The sequence below is a fragment of the Onychostruthus taczanowskii genome, unplaced genomic scaffold (assembly GCF_017590055.1).
Source record: "Onychostruthus taczanowskii isolate IOZ18803 unplaced genomic scaffold, ASM1759005v1 scaffold1, whole genome shotgun sequence".
Taxonomy (NCBI): domain Eukaryota; kingdom Metazoa; phylum Chordata; class Aves; order Passeriformes; family Passeridae; genus Onychostruthus; species Onychostruthus taczanowskii.
In genome coordinates this window covers 1513737-1531766 of record NW_024496525.1, presented here as the reverse complement: position 1 = coordinate 1531766, position 18030 = coordinate 1513737, and the positions used below count along the sequence as shown (strand labels likewise).

The 18030-nt window shown below is 34.0% G+C and overlaps 1 protein-coding gene across 2 annotated transcripts in view; it reads left to right on the top strand.

Moving 5' to 3' along the window:
* Window positions 1-18030, top strand: part of FUT8 (fucosyltransferase 8) — a 96995-nt gene that overhangs the window by 68556 nt on the left and 10409 nt on the right. For both annotated transcript variants that reach the window (XM_041399065.1, XM_041399058.1), the window contains one exon: window positions 4296-4533. In XM_041399065.1, the coding sequence (XP_041254999.1) occupies window positions 4296-4533 (238 nt within the window). The remainder of the gene's footprint in view (window positions 1-4295; window positions 4534-18030) is intronic.

The window sequence follows — 18030 nt, the reverse complement described above, 5'->3', positions numbered from 1 at the left end:
CTGTTTATTTTAGGAAGTTTGTGATTCAGCATGCAGTCTTGCAATGGCAGAATATTTTTGCCACTGATTTAAAAAGAAACTAAAACTTTTTCTTCATCTTTGAAGGTTAAAAATACAATCAGGTGAGAAAGGTTACTAAGTACTCAACAACAGATCAATTATATTAGTCATAGTTTGCCATACTCAGGTCATATTCTGCCATACTGTTTAGCTGGGGCTTTGTATGTATGCAAAGAAAAGAAAGTTGGTCACAACTTTTTTCTGAGCTTTCTGGACTTCACAGTATTTTTGGTGGTTTAATGTGTCACTTAGATTTTTCTGTGTTAAAGTGTATTAAATCCCCTCCCTCACATTAAAATTACTGTTTCATATTCCTAATAAAAGTCCTCATGCTAAAATGACAACAACAATTAAAAAGGCTTTGTGCACTTTGCATACATGCAATGGGATGCAGCCCCCTACAACTGTAATCAATGAAGTCAAAAGTATATCATACGGTTTAGTATAATAACCACCTCAGGAAGTGTGGTTGCTGCTGATATCTGTGTGAGGTTTTTTCTAGGACTGAGGAACACAGTGTGTTCAAGTCCATCTGCATGCTGGGATGTTTCACTTCAGCTGAAACTTGTGTGTCACAGGAGGGTAGGTGCAAACTAGAGGAATATATATTAGAGGAAGGTTTGAGAGCTCTGGTTCTCAAATCAAATACCTACTATTTTTGACTAGGGAAAGAAGAATGTTTTCTTCCAGCAGCTGGAAGAAACTTCGGGTGGTTTGGTTTTTTTGTTTCTTTGTGTGGATTTTTTTCTGCCCCCAAAGTCTTGAGAGGAGCTGGTATGAAAAGGAAGGATTACAAATAGCATCACAAAGGAAGGGGAATAGAAGATAGTATGAACTACATTTCTGATAACTAGGATGAGAAACACCAATTTTTCACATATTTCTCAAAAAAATGGGGTTTTACAAAGATTTTGGGTGGGACTCTCTTCTCCAGCAGACTGTGTAGCATCAAAGAATAAAATATCTGTTGAAAATATAAAAAAAGAACAAATTTGTTAATGAGCATCATACTGTGTTTATGAGGTTACTCAGTAAATGGTAGCAGAGTGCTTTCCCACTCCACTCTAATCTGTTGTGATTCATTGGATTAAGTACATTTCTCTGAACTGTGTTAACTTCATTAACAACACAGCAGTTTCTCATGCAGTATAATGTATGTTAAGGAGCAGGGTTTACTTTGGCCAGTTTGCCATTGCCATTTTGATGGCTGACTACACACTTGAATGTACTGCAAGAAGGTGAGGTATTGAGGCAGCACTTGGGATATCATTCCCACCTGAGCCTGCTTTCTGTGAATAGGCCAACCACGAGCCATGGAAGAATACAGTGGAAATCCTGAATTTTGAGAGAGCAGCAGTATATGCCCATGTTCTTCATGATCAAAGACCATGAAATCCATCTTGCTAGTTACAAAAATCTACTTTTATTTTAAATGGTATTCTCTTCTACAGAAATAGGTAATTCTAACCATTTTGCTATTCTGAAAATTTGTTAATTTTTTCAGTTGCGTTGTTCATAGAAGTTATTCTGAGGAAGATAAAAGGTGTAAACTCTGGAATGGCTTGATGATCTAATCTTCTGTATATTGAAGTATGTTTTGTGTAATTGGTCAGCTGTAGGTTTTTTTATTTGTTTGGGATTATGTGGGTTTGTTTAATTTTTGTTTGGGATTTTTTTTTATTTCTTTTTACTGAAGTTTTATGGTTATTACATTACAGGGCTTGACATTCGTGGAGGTCCCTTTCATCCCTCTCTTGATTATATAGATCATTAAACTGGAGATAGGAGTGTGATCAGCAGTGTCATTAGGGTTGAGAACAGAATGTACTACCCACTCAAATCAGGGATTTATAATCTTTTTTGTGACTTTGTGCCAGGAGGAAAACTCTTTTGTCAGTCTTCATTGCTTTTGAAATTGTTATCCTTTATCAGCTCAATACCGGTTGCTTTAGTTGGCAGTTTTGGTTATGAACACCCAAGGTATTCTGATGCTTGAAATGTAACTTTTCTTCCCTATCAATGGCTAGTATTTTCATCTTTTCCTGGAAACACCAGTTGAAACTGCAATATATCCAAGTATCTCTACTCTCTTTTTCTTTTAAAATTCTCAATAGACAATTGAAGCTCAAATACTGCTTTGTTTTTTTGCTACTTGAGTATAGCAATTTGAAAAAAAAAAACCCCAACAGTCATAAAGAAATTAGTTAAATAGCTTAAGTCACAAACTAATACTAATATATATAGTTTTTAGTTAAGTCTATAAATTATGGTAAAACCCAAGTGCATTATATTAACATTGGTAAGCAGTCACAGTTCATTTTGTGATTACTACTTGATTTCCATAACATTGTTCATAAGCTATTATATGAAGCTTGCATTTACATGAAAGAAAGTGAGAAGGGCATACCCTGACAGTACTGCAGATATGCCTTTGATTAAATGCTTTCATTTTAGAGGACACAAGCATTTGGAGGTAATGGCAAGTGTAGAAAGCTTTATCTAAGGACATTTTCTAAACATTCACAGAGATTATCCCTTTCAAAAAGAATAATGATGTTGTGGCTTTACCCAAGCTGGCAACAAATACCCCTCAGACACTCCTCCTCCTCCTTGGTAGGACAGGGAGGGGAATTAATGGGAAAAAAAATCCGAACAAAAAAACCACCCACAAAAAAAACCCACTGTGGGTTGAGATAAGAACAGTTTAATAACTGAAATTAAGCAAAATATGATAATATTAATGATAATAGTAAGAATAAAAACATAATACTGCTGATAATTATACTATGAAGAGTTATTTTTTCATGGAATTTTTTCTGTGTGGACTTGTACAGAATTCTAGAAAGGCCCTCTTTCTCTTCTGGAAGAGTGTGGGAAATACATTTGTTATAATTTCAAAAGATACCTGTTGGATTTAGTCTCAAGTTATCCATTAAATTTGTGATGACAAAAGCACTGGTCTGAGGAATAAAAATTTGAAATGAAAATTTTATTTCATTTATTGTTTTCATACCTAGTTAGGCTTTGAATCAGATATATTTAAAATGAAAAAAATAAAATGCTGTATACACATGTTCTAGAGTTTTGGATTTGATTTGGATGTTTTATTATTCCCTACCTCCACCCCTCCTCCATCTGAATTGTCCTCCCCTCCTTTACGTAACTGAATGCACAAATTAATTTTATTTTAAAGTATTTTAGGACTCAGAATATTCAGGTTATCTTTAAGATGACTTGAAGGAGGGATCTCAGTTCTTCAGACAGGGATCATTGTTTTTTGAAAATTTGATTTGACTGTTGCAAATTTACAGAAATTTTATTTAAAGTTTAGATGTGAAAGAAACAGAATTGATATTAATTCTCAAATATTAGTATTCTTGCACCTTATGTGAAACTTTAATCCTGGAGATTTTGTAGAAGACCTTTCTGGAATTTAGAGCTATGTCTAGAGCCCTGCAAGTATGAATACATACAAAAAAATACTATCTTTTACGTAAAGAAAACCTTCTGTTGATTGTGGTGTTGTGTCACCCACAGACCTAAAAATTCCACATACATAAAAATATTTCTCAGTTTTTACTTTTAAACATAGCATTCATACAATGTAGGCATTTGCCTCCTATCTTGTGGTTTCTTGGTTTGTGGAAGTGAAATATGTTATTTTATAGAAAGTGTATGCAGATTAAAATTCTGTCCTTTATCAATCTGCTTGGGAACATGTTTTATATTCAGTATTTACTGTGTGGTCAGCTAGCCTGGGAAGCAGTCCTATAATAAGCATTTGTTTTATTCTGTGCCATTTGTTTTATTCTGTACATTGTAGACAGGTGGATTTTTTTTTATTGGATGACATGCATGCTTATTGAAAGAGAACTAACAAACTTGAAACAATGCCAAAGGAAAAAGCATTCTAACACTGAGAATCGTGTTGATGATGAACTGGGAGTCCAAATGTTGGCTTTTTCTGACAGATTTACAAATGAGAAAGTAATTTAAAATCTTGAATATATTCTGTTTTATATTAGGATAGTGAAGTATGTTCAATAACTGTTCATGTTCGCAGTGAAGAATTCACATAAAATTTTCATGGAGCTGAAGCTTACTCATCCATTTTAGTCGGAGTTGTGTTATAGCAGGGTGGCTAACGTGATTTACGACATTTGCCAGATTTTCAGAAAAACGCAGGCCTTTGGCGTATCTTCTCTTCAGCTCCACTTTTTCACCCATCCTTACAGAACCCGAAAGATTGCAGCAAAGCTAAGAAACTTGTGTGTAACATCAACAAAGGCTGTGGCTATGGCTGCCAGCTTCACCACGTGGTGTACTGCTTCATGATCGCGTACGGCACGCAGCGCACGCTCATCCTGGAGTCGCAGAACTGGCGCTACGCCACGGGCGGCTGGGAGACCGTGTTCCGGCCCGTCAGCGAGACCTGCACCGACAGGGCGGGCTCCACCACCGGCCACTGGTCAGGTAAGCTGAGCCGCCCTCTTCGCTCCTCCTGCTTTTCTGCGGCTTCTTCCCATTGAATTAATTTGTTGTCTCTTTCCTGTGTTCTGTGGGGCATGATAACTGTGACTGCAGCTGTGTTTGTAAGCACCTTTTGCGTTTTACTTGCCCACTGTATTAAAAAAAAAATTCCTTCATAAGATAGCTCTGCATTGGTGGTTTTTATAATACAAAAGTTTAGTATTTGAGACTTGAATTACAATTTTTCAGCAGGGTGCTGCTGCTTTCTGTGCCAGGTATTAATCTAGTTTTCATGGGAGGAGAGTATTAAATAGACACAATTTTTCAGCAGGGTGCTGCTGCCAGGTATTAATCTAGTTTTCATGGGAGGAGAGTATTAAATAGAGGCTGTTGTTAATAAACTTTTCAAGACATAAGGAATATTTCCTTATAATATTAAGCAATAGGAATATAAAAGAAATGGTATCCAATAGTCACACCCCAAGAAAATAAACATAACATTTCAACAAAATAGTTGAAAGGACTCCTAATGCAAGCTGAACAGATCCAAAATTCATGCTATAAAAACAATTGCAATGTTAAATATGAATTTTTATTTGCATATCAGCAAGCTGGTCCATTCTAACATCATACTGAACAATTTGCCTAGAGTAAGTAGGCGTGATCAGTAAGGCGTGTTCTCATCGGTGAGGAGCTAAGGGTCAGCATGGACACTGATGTTTGGAGGATCAGGTAGCTTTGTTTGTGTCTAAGTAAACAATGTTTATTTTAAATGACATCTTTCTCCATGTGATTGGTAGCCAAAACATATCAACATCTTCAGTATTTTCACTAGGACACTGCATACCCAGTGCATATGGAATCTTAAAGTAACTATTAAAGTTTTACAGGTCTGAAATTAACTTAATCAGATTTACAAAATCCATTTTACAGATTGCATGTAAACTTGCATGCTTACACATTGTAACAGCATTTGCGAATTGAAATAGCATCTGTTCTTCGGAGCTCCAAGATGCTACAAAATTGGCTTTGAGAATTCTAGTGAGTTTTGTGAATGAGTTTTTTGGGGTTTTTTTTGCAAAAAATGCTACTTAGAAATGGTTGGATGTTTTATAAAAACGACTATAGATGGACAACAGATATTGAGAACTCCAGACGAAGTTCTATTTGTGTTTGGCAAAGTTATTAAGTGAGACTGCAGTCTGGACATGGCTTTCAGTGGACTCCTCTATGTGACTCCAGAATTTAGATGCAGCAGTTTTGTGAGCAGCTTTTGAGCACAGTAAGCTGGGAAACAGTTCACTCATGCACGCATGGCTTCAAAAGGTCATATATTTTAGTGAAAATCTATTTAAATTTACTTGTATATCTGTTTATTTGTTCCCTGTTTTTTCAGGGATGAATAAGTCTGAAATTCTTAGCTCTAGTTAGGAGCGGTTTGTTTGCAAAACTACAAGTTTAATATTTTTTTTTCTCTACAAATTCTGAAGTCAGCATGGGATTTTCTATATTTGCAAAATAAATGTATTAAAGTGCATTGACATCTATCAATTTTCATTTTTCATAAACAAAACATTTCTCCTATGTAGTGTAGGGATTTTTAATTTTTTTTAATTATGTTTCAAAAATATTCATACAAATGAATAATTTTAGCAAGTGTTCAATGTAAGCTATGGAAATGGGCCAACAAGTCAGAAAAATGTATCCTCTAAGAGAGATGCTTTCATGTAATTTACAGACCTGAATAATTTTTAATTTTTTTTTTTAACAATTTAGACTGTAATACCTTCTCCAAAGTTAAGAGGCTTATATTAGTTGAGAATATCTATAGTTCTGGAATTTTCTTTGTCCAGTCCTCTCCTAACTAGTTATAAAAGCTAAGCTTGTTTTTGGGATTTGGGAAGTAGAGTGACTTTGAATGAGCAAGCTGATATTTGCCTGATAGCAGAAGATCAGTAAGGCGTGTTCTCATCGGTGAGGAGCTAAGGGTCAGCTCAGCCCACGTCATGTCTTGCAGGAGTTGTTCTTTGTGTTTGATGTGGTAGTTCTGGAATCAAGTTCAGCTTTTCTGGCTTAAGCATATGAAATGATTGAGAATTCTATTGCAGACTTCTGTAAATACAACAACAGTTGTTTTACACTGTGGCATAAGTTTTCCTTGTCCTTTGTTTCACTCATACTGTCATTCTAGAGAAAAAATCTTGAGAGATCGTTGTATATATGCTCTTCTTAGTTCTAAAATGATATCTTGCCTGTAATTGCATCTTGCTTGTAGTTTGTTTTTCCTTTGATATCTATGGTCAAACTGTTTATGAATAATTTAGGTAGGAATTTTTATAAGAAGCATGAATGATTTACTAGTAATAGGAGCCAAAACGTAGAGAACTTGTGAAGACATATTTATCACAAAATTTTTGATTCATTTTCTTTAAATTAATTAGTTAGCCAGGTTATAATGTTATTATCATTGCTGCATGCTGAAATGGAGCCTCTTCTTACAATTTTTTGCTTGCTGATTTATGATGTTATGGTGGCATTCTCCAATAATAAATTGAAAAAGGTCTACAAAATAACCAGACCAAAAAATCATAAATGAAAAATAAAACAGATTAATAGGAAGGACAGATTAATGTTCTGTTAGAAGTCATATCTGCATGTAAGCTGGAGAATGAAGGGATGTGGAGGTAAAGAAGTCATCTACTTGATTTAAATAACAGTATGTGCTCCTTCCCATAAGGCCTAAAAACCAGAAAGATGAAAGATAACTTGAAAAAGGAAACCTGAAACAAAGTTTCCTGCAGTTATCCTTGAATATTGATTTTGCTGCCTCTAACTATGGTTTGATGAATTAATGCTTTTGAGGAAGGGATACCCAGAGGGGAGAAAATGGCAGAGCTCTTCATTTGTTGGTTGTGCCAGCTTTTAAGTATTAATTGAACTACAAACTTAAAATAGCTAATATGTTTATATGTATAATTCAAGAATGAGGATACTGTGGGTACACAAAATGAATGTTTAATTTATTAAAGTCTATCTGGCAACAGTAATCAAAAGGACCAAATAAAAATTGCAAAGTCAAACCATAAAAAGTTGTACAGAATTAATTGCAATAAATTAAGAAGTTTCACTCTATGAACTCGATATTCCTTGACAGTAGTTTTTTGTGGAAATAGCTGAATATTTAGTATTGGCCTAAAAAAACCACTTTAACTTGCATGCAATTGTATGAATTATGTTTTGCTCCCACATCTCACTCTTATTTATAAAAATTTGCAGAAAGAATGGATTAATTTCTAGTTTTAATTCTTAACATTGTGTTTATACAGTGACTTCATGAGTTACATTTTAATTCAAAGAAGTTCCATTTCTATGAAGCAAGCTGGAGAATGGTGATTTGAGAGAACAGAGTGGAACAGCAACCTCTCTGAATTTTCCCTTTTTTCAATTGTGTTAATCTTGAAATCAAGCTACTGATGCTGTGTAGATTTTTTGTCTTCAAGGTGCCCTGTAAGATACTCTGTGTAAAGACATTTGTCTATGTAAACACAGAAATATATTTGGGAAGTGGTAACTTCTTTTTAAAGGACCTTGGAATTCTAATGAAGTAGGTCTGAGTTTTCAGAGCAGTACAGTGGCCTACGAGAGGTATGTGTGATCCTTGTTCATGTCTAAGTGGAGGGTCACGGAATAATAGCAAGAAGTTATTTTCACTGTGCCGAGCAAAGACAGGCTGCAGGACACTGTCTACTTCTGTTATCTGATCTTCAAAGTGAATATTGTTTATGAAAGGATTCTGAGAAAGACCTACATTGATTCAAGGACATAAAAATCTGCCTTACAGTCTGAGATTAAAAACCATAATTCAGTTCTAAAATAAAGCAAGTTTTAAAAGCTGGTCCTGCCACATTTTATAGGTATTTCTATATGCAAAATATTTCTACTTTTAGACAAAGATGTGGCTGGATTATTTTAATTAGAGATGAGGTCTGCTTTTTAACAATAACTCACTGCTGCTGTTGACCTCTATTATGGCAACTGCTGCAGAAGCAGAAAAGAAAAAAAATGGATGATCTGATATTGGAATTACAGGAGATGCAGTCTTTTCTTGTAACTAGCTTTATTTCTTTTGGGGATTTTCAACCAAAAGAATATTTGCCTTTGGGTTTTTGGAGTGGGTATGGAGGTTTTTAAAATTTGTTTGTTTTGTAATGATATTTTTAATATTGTCTTACAACTTGTGTCATGAAGTTCACTTGTGCAGTCCCAAATCTGCCATACTAAACTAAATTAATTTGTATTTTAAGGAGGTTGTAACAAAATACATCTGTGTGTTCTTTCATGCTATAATCAGTCATGCCAAGTTGATCCTAATTAAGCCATTTATGTGGCCTAAATGTACCGCTGGCTCTCATCTAATTATATGAGGAATTGCATCAAATCTGCTTTTGGTAAAAGAATGGTGTTCTTGGAAGTTGTTTTGCATGTCAGTGGCATCTCTTAACAGGATGGGAGATAAATCTGAAATAGTTTCATTTAAATACAGCTATTGTCCAGTAAATTTTCTGATAGCAGAAGTAGGAATTTCTGGATTTCTTTAAGGGTTGATGTATATAATTGTGCTATCTATCAAAAAATGCTCAAGAAGCAGAAGCATTGGGCTTGTATACAGTGAGTTCTCTTTCTGTCATTGAGTGTTTGATAATAGTTCCTTGCATGGGTAGGACCATAAGCAGATTAGCAACTATTTTCCCTGAGAATTCTTTAACTGTATTGAAATGAAAGAAGGTAACCTAAATGTGCCCTGGCTGAAGATAATTACTTTCCAAATAGCAGGGGCTTCTTTCCCTACATTTCTTGATAACGGGAAGCTGAAAACTTAGAAATCCAAAGATTGCATGGAGGTGGGGAAAAGAATTCTTGGCTTTGTTCTGTTCAGTGGTAGGAATAATCAATCTCATATTAAATCACAGATCTTAAGCTGTTCATATGAATTACTACACTTTGAAGCATGTCTTTCCCTTTTTCCTAACAGATTGATGTTGCCCCCCACAATGTAGTAGCAAAACTAGTACCTGAAGGTTAGTGGTTAATTGCAGACTTTCGTCATGAGCTTTAAGTCATGGATGAAAAATTACAAATTAGTAAACAAAATGTCCATTACAAACTGGAAAAAATGTTTTTGCTTAACTGTCATCCTTCTAAGGATTGTTTAATAAGTAAAAGAGCTAAAAATTGGCTCAATATTAGAGTTTATTTGATTTTTATTTTGAAAAGCTTTTTTCAAAAAACTTTTTACATGAAAAGTTGTACTGAACCGTGCACAGTGGGGAAAAATAATGTGTTTTGTACTCAAATTAAAAGAATAATTATTGTTTTTTTTTTTAATATGATGCGATGGCATGAGTTAAACTAAGTAAGTTAGGTCTCAGACTGCAAAGTTTGAAATGTTAATCTGAGTTTTTGTTTGGCTGCATAAATTTCAATCCAAACTGAAGCATTGTTAGGTTTTTGGGGAATTAGAACCTGCATTCAAGTTTTGAATAACTTTCTAATGTATTACACTGGTTATTACCTATTTTTAAGTAACCTTTAAACAAGGGTAACCTGAGCTGGCAGGTGTGGAGTTGAATTCAAGTCATCCAAACCTTTCCTACCTCTTGAAAACAACTACTGCCATTTCCAGGTGGGAGATATCCCAGAGCAGTGCCAGTACTGTGGGTTATGGCTCTGGTGCTTGGGAATATATCAATTATTTTGGTAGCCATTCTTCCTCTTCATGCAGCTGCTCTTAGTTCTTTACAGTAGCACAAGGCTGGGTGTTTCATTCGTTTCAGTGTAACTTCACCAAGGCCTAAAAGGTTTTATCTTTTTGTGGTTGAGTAATGAATTAAAAGAGAACCTTAAAATGTCAGCTAATTCTCAAGATCTGTCTCTTGTCTAGATTTAAAATGTCATATTGAAAAGCTTCTTATAGGCAAATGGTTCTGAATAAAGTTTTTCCACCATGTGAAATAACTAAAAGTTATACTAAAGCCTTTAAGGCAGAAATAATTTTTTACATTTTATATTTTTGTTTCTTAATATTTAGGCTTTCAGCCCAGTGATTTATTTCTAGTGTTGTGAACAGATATGAAATTAGAAAAGCTGCCTTTTATTGCACTGATCTCCTACCCATATTTGGAGACCCACATTAATTGTAACATTTAATTTAATTTAGCATTTCAAATGAAACAATAAATATTTTTATTAAAAGCAAAAAATATACTTACTTTAATACCATATTTTTGGCACTACATGTCTGTAAATGTGATTGTGCTTAAGTTTTGTAGAGAAATCTTAGGAAAGATGTTTTCCTTTATCTGATATTACATAAATCCTGCGACAAATCTGAACAAAACAGGTATTTTTTTTTGCAAGTACCCTTAACTAAAGTAGTGGTTTTAATTTTCTAATAATGTGCAATTTAATAATAGTTTATTACTGTAATAGTTATGAAGAAAGCATCTCTATTTCTGTGTGATCTTTCTTAATGCTTCCCTTACATTTTCCCCTATGACTGAAGATAAGAAAAATTTCCTTTTCCATTATTGGAGGCTTACACTTGATTTTCTCCTTTCATGTTGGTAGACCGTATGAAGTAGAATGCATCCTTGTTTCTTTCAGATGCATTGTTAAGGTGACATGTGCCTCACTGCTATGAATCTCAGACAACATGGAAGGTTTATTCTCTCCTGTTTTATTTATGGGCAACTAAAATGTCCTTTTGTCTACAAATACTTTGAGAGCTCTGTTCCATCTGGACTTGCATATGGAGATACTTTTACTAATTCATTGAAAGAGGAGTCCTCCAAGTGTTTAAATTAGAACAATACAAGATTGGGAGTTATAAACCACTATCTCAAAAGGACAGTAAATAAATATCTTGTCTAAACTGGGAGTGCTTCTCCATTAGATGCCTGGACAGGCAGCTGCAAACATTAAGCTCCATTGTCATGACCTGTTGGAAACTTCTAGGTCATAAGATATGAAATACTGTCTGCATGTTGTCTTGTTTCTTACATGCTTATACATGCCTGTTACAGGCTTGAGTTCATCTCCAGTCAACATATGCATGCAAAAGCTGTTGAAGGATTATTGTAAAAATAAGCTATTTTCTCTTCCAGGAAAGATAACCTAATATTCAAAGCAAGTATTTGGAACTATTTTCAAATATATAATAATTAACATTAGACTGAAATAGAGAATAAGCTTCAGTGCAATTGTTTGAAATCAAATCCAAAACTGGTTTTCCTCAATATAACTGTAATGATATTTTTTATGTGTTACTGAGTAATTTCAACTATCCTTAAATATGATCTTACTTTTAAGACATCAGTTGTTTACTTGAATGACTAGACTTGGGTAATGTGGAAAAACGCTTTTGCATTTGTAAAAGTGTATTTGCCTTTGCAAATATATTTCATGATATTTTCTAGCAGCCAGGGAATTGGAGCTCCACTTTAACAGGTACCCCTTTCATATTGGCTCTTTAGATGAAATAGGTCATTATTCAAAAGCAGTTTGAATAGATAAAGATAAAAGAAAAAAAAAATTGCTAGTAGGCTTCTTGATTTCTACCTAGTTTGATGGTCTTCTGGCTGTTCTGTGAAGTCCATTTTTGCAGTCTCTTCATCTGTAAACTTTCCAGCTGACATGCTGGGTATCTAAACAATTGAGGATGGGAAAAATCTTTACTTTTTAATGTTCTCTCAAAGTGATGTGGCAGTTGCTGCACAAAGCTTCTGGTAAATGATGAGAAGTTTTCATAGAGTGAAACAGAAATGTAATGCAGTCTTCATAATGCAGCTCACTTGGGCTGCTGAAAAGGGAATGTAGGTTCTAAAGGCACCACTGCTTTTGTTTTTTGAGAGACAGAGCTATTGCAAATGCAGAAATTGTTACACTCAGTTGAGGCCTCCATCAGGTCAAAAGGGGAAATGTTTACTGGAATCTCATAATTTGTTAGAACAGCAAGCACTGTTCATCTTTGTGCTATGGTTTTGAATATAGGTAGGATTATCAAAGAACCGGAATAACATGGGAAAATAAATACTATTGCAAGACTGTCACTTGTGTTACAAAGACATGTTGGTAGTTCGGTAGCTCTGGAAGTTGCAGTTTTTGCAGGAGCAGAAAAGACTATCATTAAAGTTTTACTTTTTGGGAGGGAGATGATAAAATAATATCTTTGCAGATTTATTTTAGACAAGTTTTTTCTGAGAGCAAAAGTTTTGTCATTATGCTTTACATTTCCATCTGCTCTTTTTCTTCTTAAGCCTAACTTGGTTTGAGTCCTGAATATTGGATGAATTTTGGCCAAATTTGACTAAAATAAATAGGTCTTGTTAAGGTCTCCCAGAAGTCCTCAAAATAGGTAGACTGGGTGTGTGTAAAGAGCCACTGAAGTCGACATTCAGGTCTGTGAGGAAGTGAGAGGCAGTGACTGATCACAGATGCTGCTTTTCAACACGCAAACAGCACCCAGAGAGGTAAGAGACATGAGAGCAGCTGAGGGTACTTGCAAGAGTTGTGCTGTAGAGGAGAGGAAAGAGTGCAGGAAAAAAACCTTGGAAGTGCTGGATTGAGAAAAGTAATAGAAGGCATGTTGGCATGTTTGGAAACATTTTGGTTTATTCACTCCTGAAGGTATCGAGATTCAGCTCCTTGGGATGACAAATGCGACAACACTATCCATGTGGCATGTGAAACCTGGGGAAAAAAGGACTATATTCAGTTTCTTTAAATCAGAATTTCATCAAATTTATTCAACACCTGTCTGCCTTAAAAGGCTTGATTACATAAAGGATGATTAAAGACTTAGTAAGTGGAACACTAGTGAGAAATAATTCAGAAACCAAGTTCAAAATTTCTGTATTAAAATTGTACAAAGCAAAAACTTAGGGAAAAAAAAAACATTTAGATGCATGAATTGTTTTTTACATTGACTAGTTTAAAAGAAAAATATGATTTTTACCTAATGGCAATTCCATTTTATAATTCAGCCATGGCATAAAGCTCTTGTGAGGTACTATATATTCATGAAGAGCATAACATAACATAACTTTGCACAGTTTTCATTTTTTACTGTGTGTGAAAAGCACTGAAGTATCATGGATAAGCCCTGAACCTGCTGTCCTTTGCAATACATGACAGGAACCACCAGGACATTGAGGAGCCTCGAGAGAGTTCAGCACAATCCTCTCACCATACCCTGTGCTAGTCAAACAGCTTTCCCAGCACTCTGACATATCTCCTGCTGAGTTGAATTTAGAGTTTTTCACTTGCGTAAGGTTCCAAATTGGCAGTCAGTCTTTGTGCTGTAGAGCTTGGTTAAGTAGATCTGTGATAAGTCTATGCAAGTTGATATCAACTTAATTAAGTATATTGTAGAAACAGAAAAGCAGGGAAGCTATTACATTTTTACATCAGTTTATTCAGTCATGTTTCTAGCAAGACAAACTGAAATTAAATTGAAATTCTCAGTTACAAGACAGGAATGTCCTTAGCATGGTGTTCTGTGGCATACTTTTAAGGACTTCTTGAAAAAATTAAAGTTAGCTGATGAATTTTGAAATATCAGGAGAGTGAATGATCAAACAGGTTTTCAGGTAACATTAACTAATAGTAGTGATTGCATGGTAAAATGTCATTCTCCTTTCAGGTAAGAAATTAATCAACACCCAATGAAAATGCCCATTCAAGTGCAGGTATGAACCAATGTTCAGATGGCAGGAAGTAAGCTTACCTAAAATGACAAAATTCCAAAGGTCTTTTTGAGTCAAATCAACATTTTTCATGGTTCCAAAAGAAGTTGATAAGAAAGATACAAATAGCAAAAGTTTTTAAATGGGCTTTAAATTAGAATAAGTTGGAGAAGTATTCAGACGGTAAGGTTATGCCAAATCACAAAAATTATATAAGTCCCGAGGGCTATAAAGTGATTAAGGCACATTGGGATACTGCAGTGAAGCTAAGTTATGCTTTTTATAACACACAGAGCTCATTTCAATACTTAAAAAGTATTCATTGTGTGTTGTGAAAATTGAAACTGTGTTATTGATGTATTAGTGATGAACATATCCAAAAACTGGTAATAAATAAGGGCTAGATGGTACAACTGGCATAGGTCATCTGAATTAAAATAATTTTCTGTCCAGGACCTTCCTCCTGAGTATGCTGTTATGCTAAGAGTTATTGTTTTCAATATGGCAGTATTTTATGACTATTGCAAAAACACTAAATCTTTGGTTACTCACTGAATGAAATCCAAATCAGGATTAAGTTGCAGAACTCTGGAGGACAATTTTTTAATCTTATTCCAAACTGAAAAATAGCACCTGGAGTCATATAAAAGTTAAGCTGTAAATAGAATTATAGTGACAAATTTTGACAACTGTCAAAGTGAAATAAATCACATCATAAGAAGAAACTTGAAGTATTACTGACATGTAAGTTATGTATAACTTTCATGTCAACCTAAATAATTCTACAATTCTATATCAAATATCAAAATTGTACCACCAGTGAGCAGGGAATCAGACCTGATTGACATGATGGTGCTGTGATTTAAACTACCAACATGAGAAAAATATGTAAACATTAGTATGGATTATTACCTTTTATCACTTATCTGTTACTTAACAAAATGCATCTGTGAAGTAGAAAAAATTCAAACATTTTACAAATTAGAGAAAATGTAGCTAACAACTGAAGTCTGGATTAAGAATTCATTCTGTGTTTTTAACTTGGTTTCATTATCTTCAGTTGAAAAATTCATTTGAATCAGTGATGTGACTTATTGTTTTCTGATATATCTGCTTGTCTATTGATCTGAGTTTTGGTTAACTCCTGTATCATTGATTTTGATTGCAGCTTATTTCTGAGTAAAATAAAACAATATCCTGCTGTCCAAAAAAGGATAGCAGTTTTTTAAACTATGCCTGTTGAAAGTAGGACAAGCTCATTGCCTATTAGGAAATATTGCACGAAAAAAAAAAGTGATCAGGTAAGAATGCTGTCTCTTGCCTGTGTGGCTGTTGCGGGACTGTTTACTCCTTCAGGGCTACTAAAGAGTTACTCTACACTGGTTTTATCCAGTGCAAAAGCAAACAGTTGCTCTAAGTTTTCCTTGTGCTGTATCTACTATCTCATACTTCTAAAAGTGAATGAAGACTGATAGGGAGTTTTTCCTTCATTCAGATATGATCATATAGGTAATACAATCTAGAGAGTTGCCATAAGGTTTCCAATTGTACACATATCTACACGTATACATCAGCAGATGATAATTGTACGTAAGCAATTAACGTGGTGCAACATCATTGAAATAGCCATGACCAAATTTATGATTTGATTAGTAATTCTTTTTAAAGACAACACTTGACCTAGTAGTTTTCAACAATCAAATTGTTTTTCCTTAATGGAATACATTTGCAACTTCATTACTATTCAAACAACATATCACACAGAGTTGAAAGCTGAAATCTGATTCTTTTTCACAATCTTCTTTGATATTCTGTGATTTTGGTATACTTTAATATAGTTTGCTATATATGCTGAGAGTTTTCCTAGTTATTTCTGGCCAATCTCATTTTCTTCAAAACCTTAAGAACACTGATCCTTTAAATAGGACAGAACAATGTATTGAGTGCTTTTCAGGGCAGGTATGTCAAATAGTAGGTCAGATTGCTTGATCAGCTTTATCAATAGCAAGACTTTACAAATGACTGTTTACAAAGTTTTAAAGCTTGTCAGTGATGCTGTACTTAAAAAATCTACCTTTTATATGCAAATTCACATTACCTGCTTTTTTCCCCTCAAAAGATTTTCAGCAAATTTCCTTCTGTAACTTAAGATTGAAGTATTTTCTTTCTTGCCTTGGCTAAGACTTCTATTGTTTTATTTGCCACTCTGCTTCTTCTCCCATTCTCGGCTGAGGGGAAAAAGGTCATGGAACCTCAAGAACTCTTTCATACCATTCTCAAGCTAAACATTTATTGTCTAAACTTCTGCCTGATACTTCGCATCTGCACCAGATTTAGCACTTCTCTGGCTTCACGCTGCTTTTCTTTATTGCAGATTTCTGAAGTCGTAATAATAAAGTATTATCCATCATATTATAAGAAGATTTAAATGCTCAATATTTTTGCTGAATTTATGAACTTTTATTAAATCCTGTGAGTGTGATTTAATAGATGGCAAAAAAAAAAATGAACTGGCTTCTTGAAATATAAAGAATCATCCATACCTGTAGTATAGGAAGTTCTTCTAAAGAATCCCTTGGAGTGATGGTATACAGTGCAGTGATGAAGTACTGACATACAGATACATTTTAGAAGATGGATTTACAAATCTGGTAAAAATGAATTGAAAATCTACCTGAATCATAACAAACATTCCTTATTTAAATAACCATATCTCAGAGAGTTACTGCAGAATTTTGACTAGCCTTGCAAAAGTGTTCTAACCTTTGTGATCTTTAACTGTTCTTAAACTCTTAATTATTCCTTCCTTGAATTGATTTTTTCAGCATTAAGATTTACTTAGTCATCAAAAGTTATGAGTTTGATTTGCTTATATTTAAAGCAGTTTTTTTTTCCTGGCTGGTAAGCACTAAAGGGAGAACTAACCATCTTTGCTAGTAAATACTGCAGACAATGGAAACATTATTTTGGAGAAAATGGGCACACTAGAAATATTAGCTGAAATGTTCAATGCTTTAAAAATGTAATGCTTTTTTTTAATCTTGTCATGTATTATAATTTATTTCAGTATATGAACGTAGCTTTGAATTATCAGTTATGGAGACTGTTGTGTTTGTGTAATTTTTAAAAACTCTTAAAATATGTTTGGTGGCTATTTAGCTTTGAATTAAAATCCCATCTAAACCATCTGTATATTCTACTGTAGTTAATATTTAAAACATAACAAATTCTTACCTGTCTGTACATCACATGCTTATACAGTACTTGTGTTTTCTGTGGTCTATTTAATTTACTACTTTATAGTTATTTAATTTACTACTTTGTAGTTTAAGTTCTTGAAGACAGGAATTGTCTTTCTCCTCTTCTAACAACAGAATAGCTAATTCAGTGGTTATAATGATGTCTGAAATTTATTGCAATAAAAGGGGGTCAAAATAGCAGCAGAGCTGTAGTTATTTTTTTAACGATTTCCTATGCCTTAAAATATTTGTTTAATTTTTAAACAAGTAACTGAATTTTAGACATTTTAGATAACCAGATAAGACTTTGCACACAGTAGTGGTATAGTTGTATATAAGAAGGTATCAATATATAAGCAGGAACACATTTTATATTTTATTAACTGCCAGCTGCTAAGAATTCAAGAACCTTCAATTTTGTTCTACTTGAGGTCATTGTTAGATACAGCTTGTATATAAATCTAATTTAAAATTATGATTTTTATTAGATTTTTTAATGCTGTTTTTGAAAAAGTAGA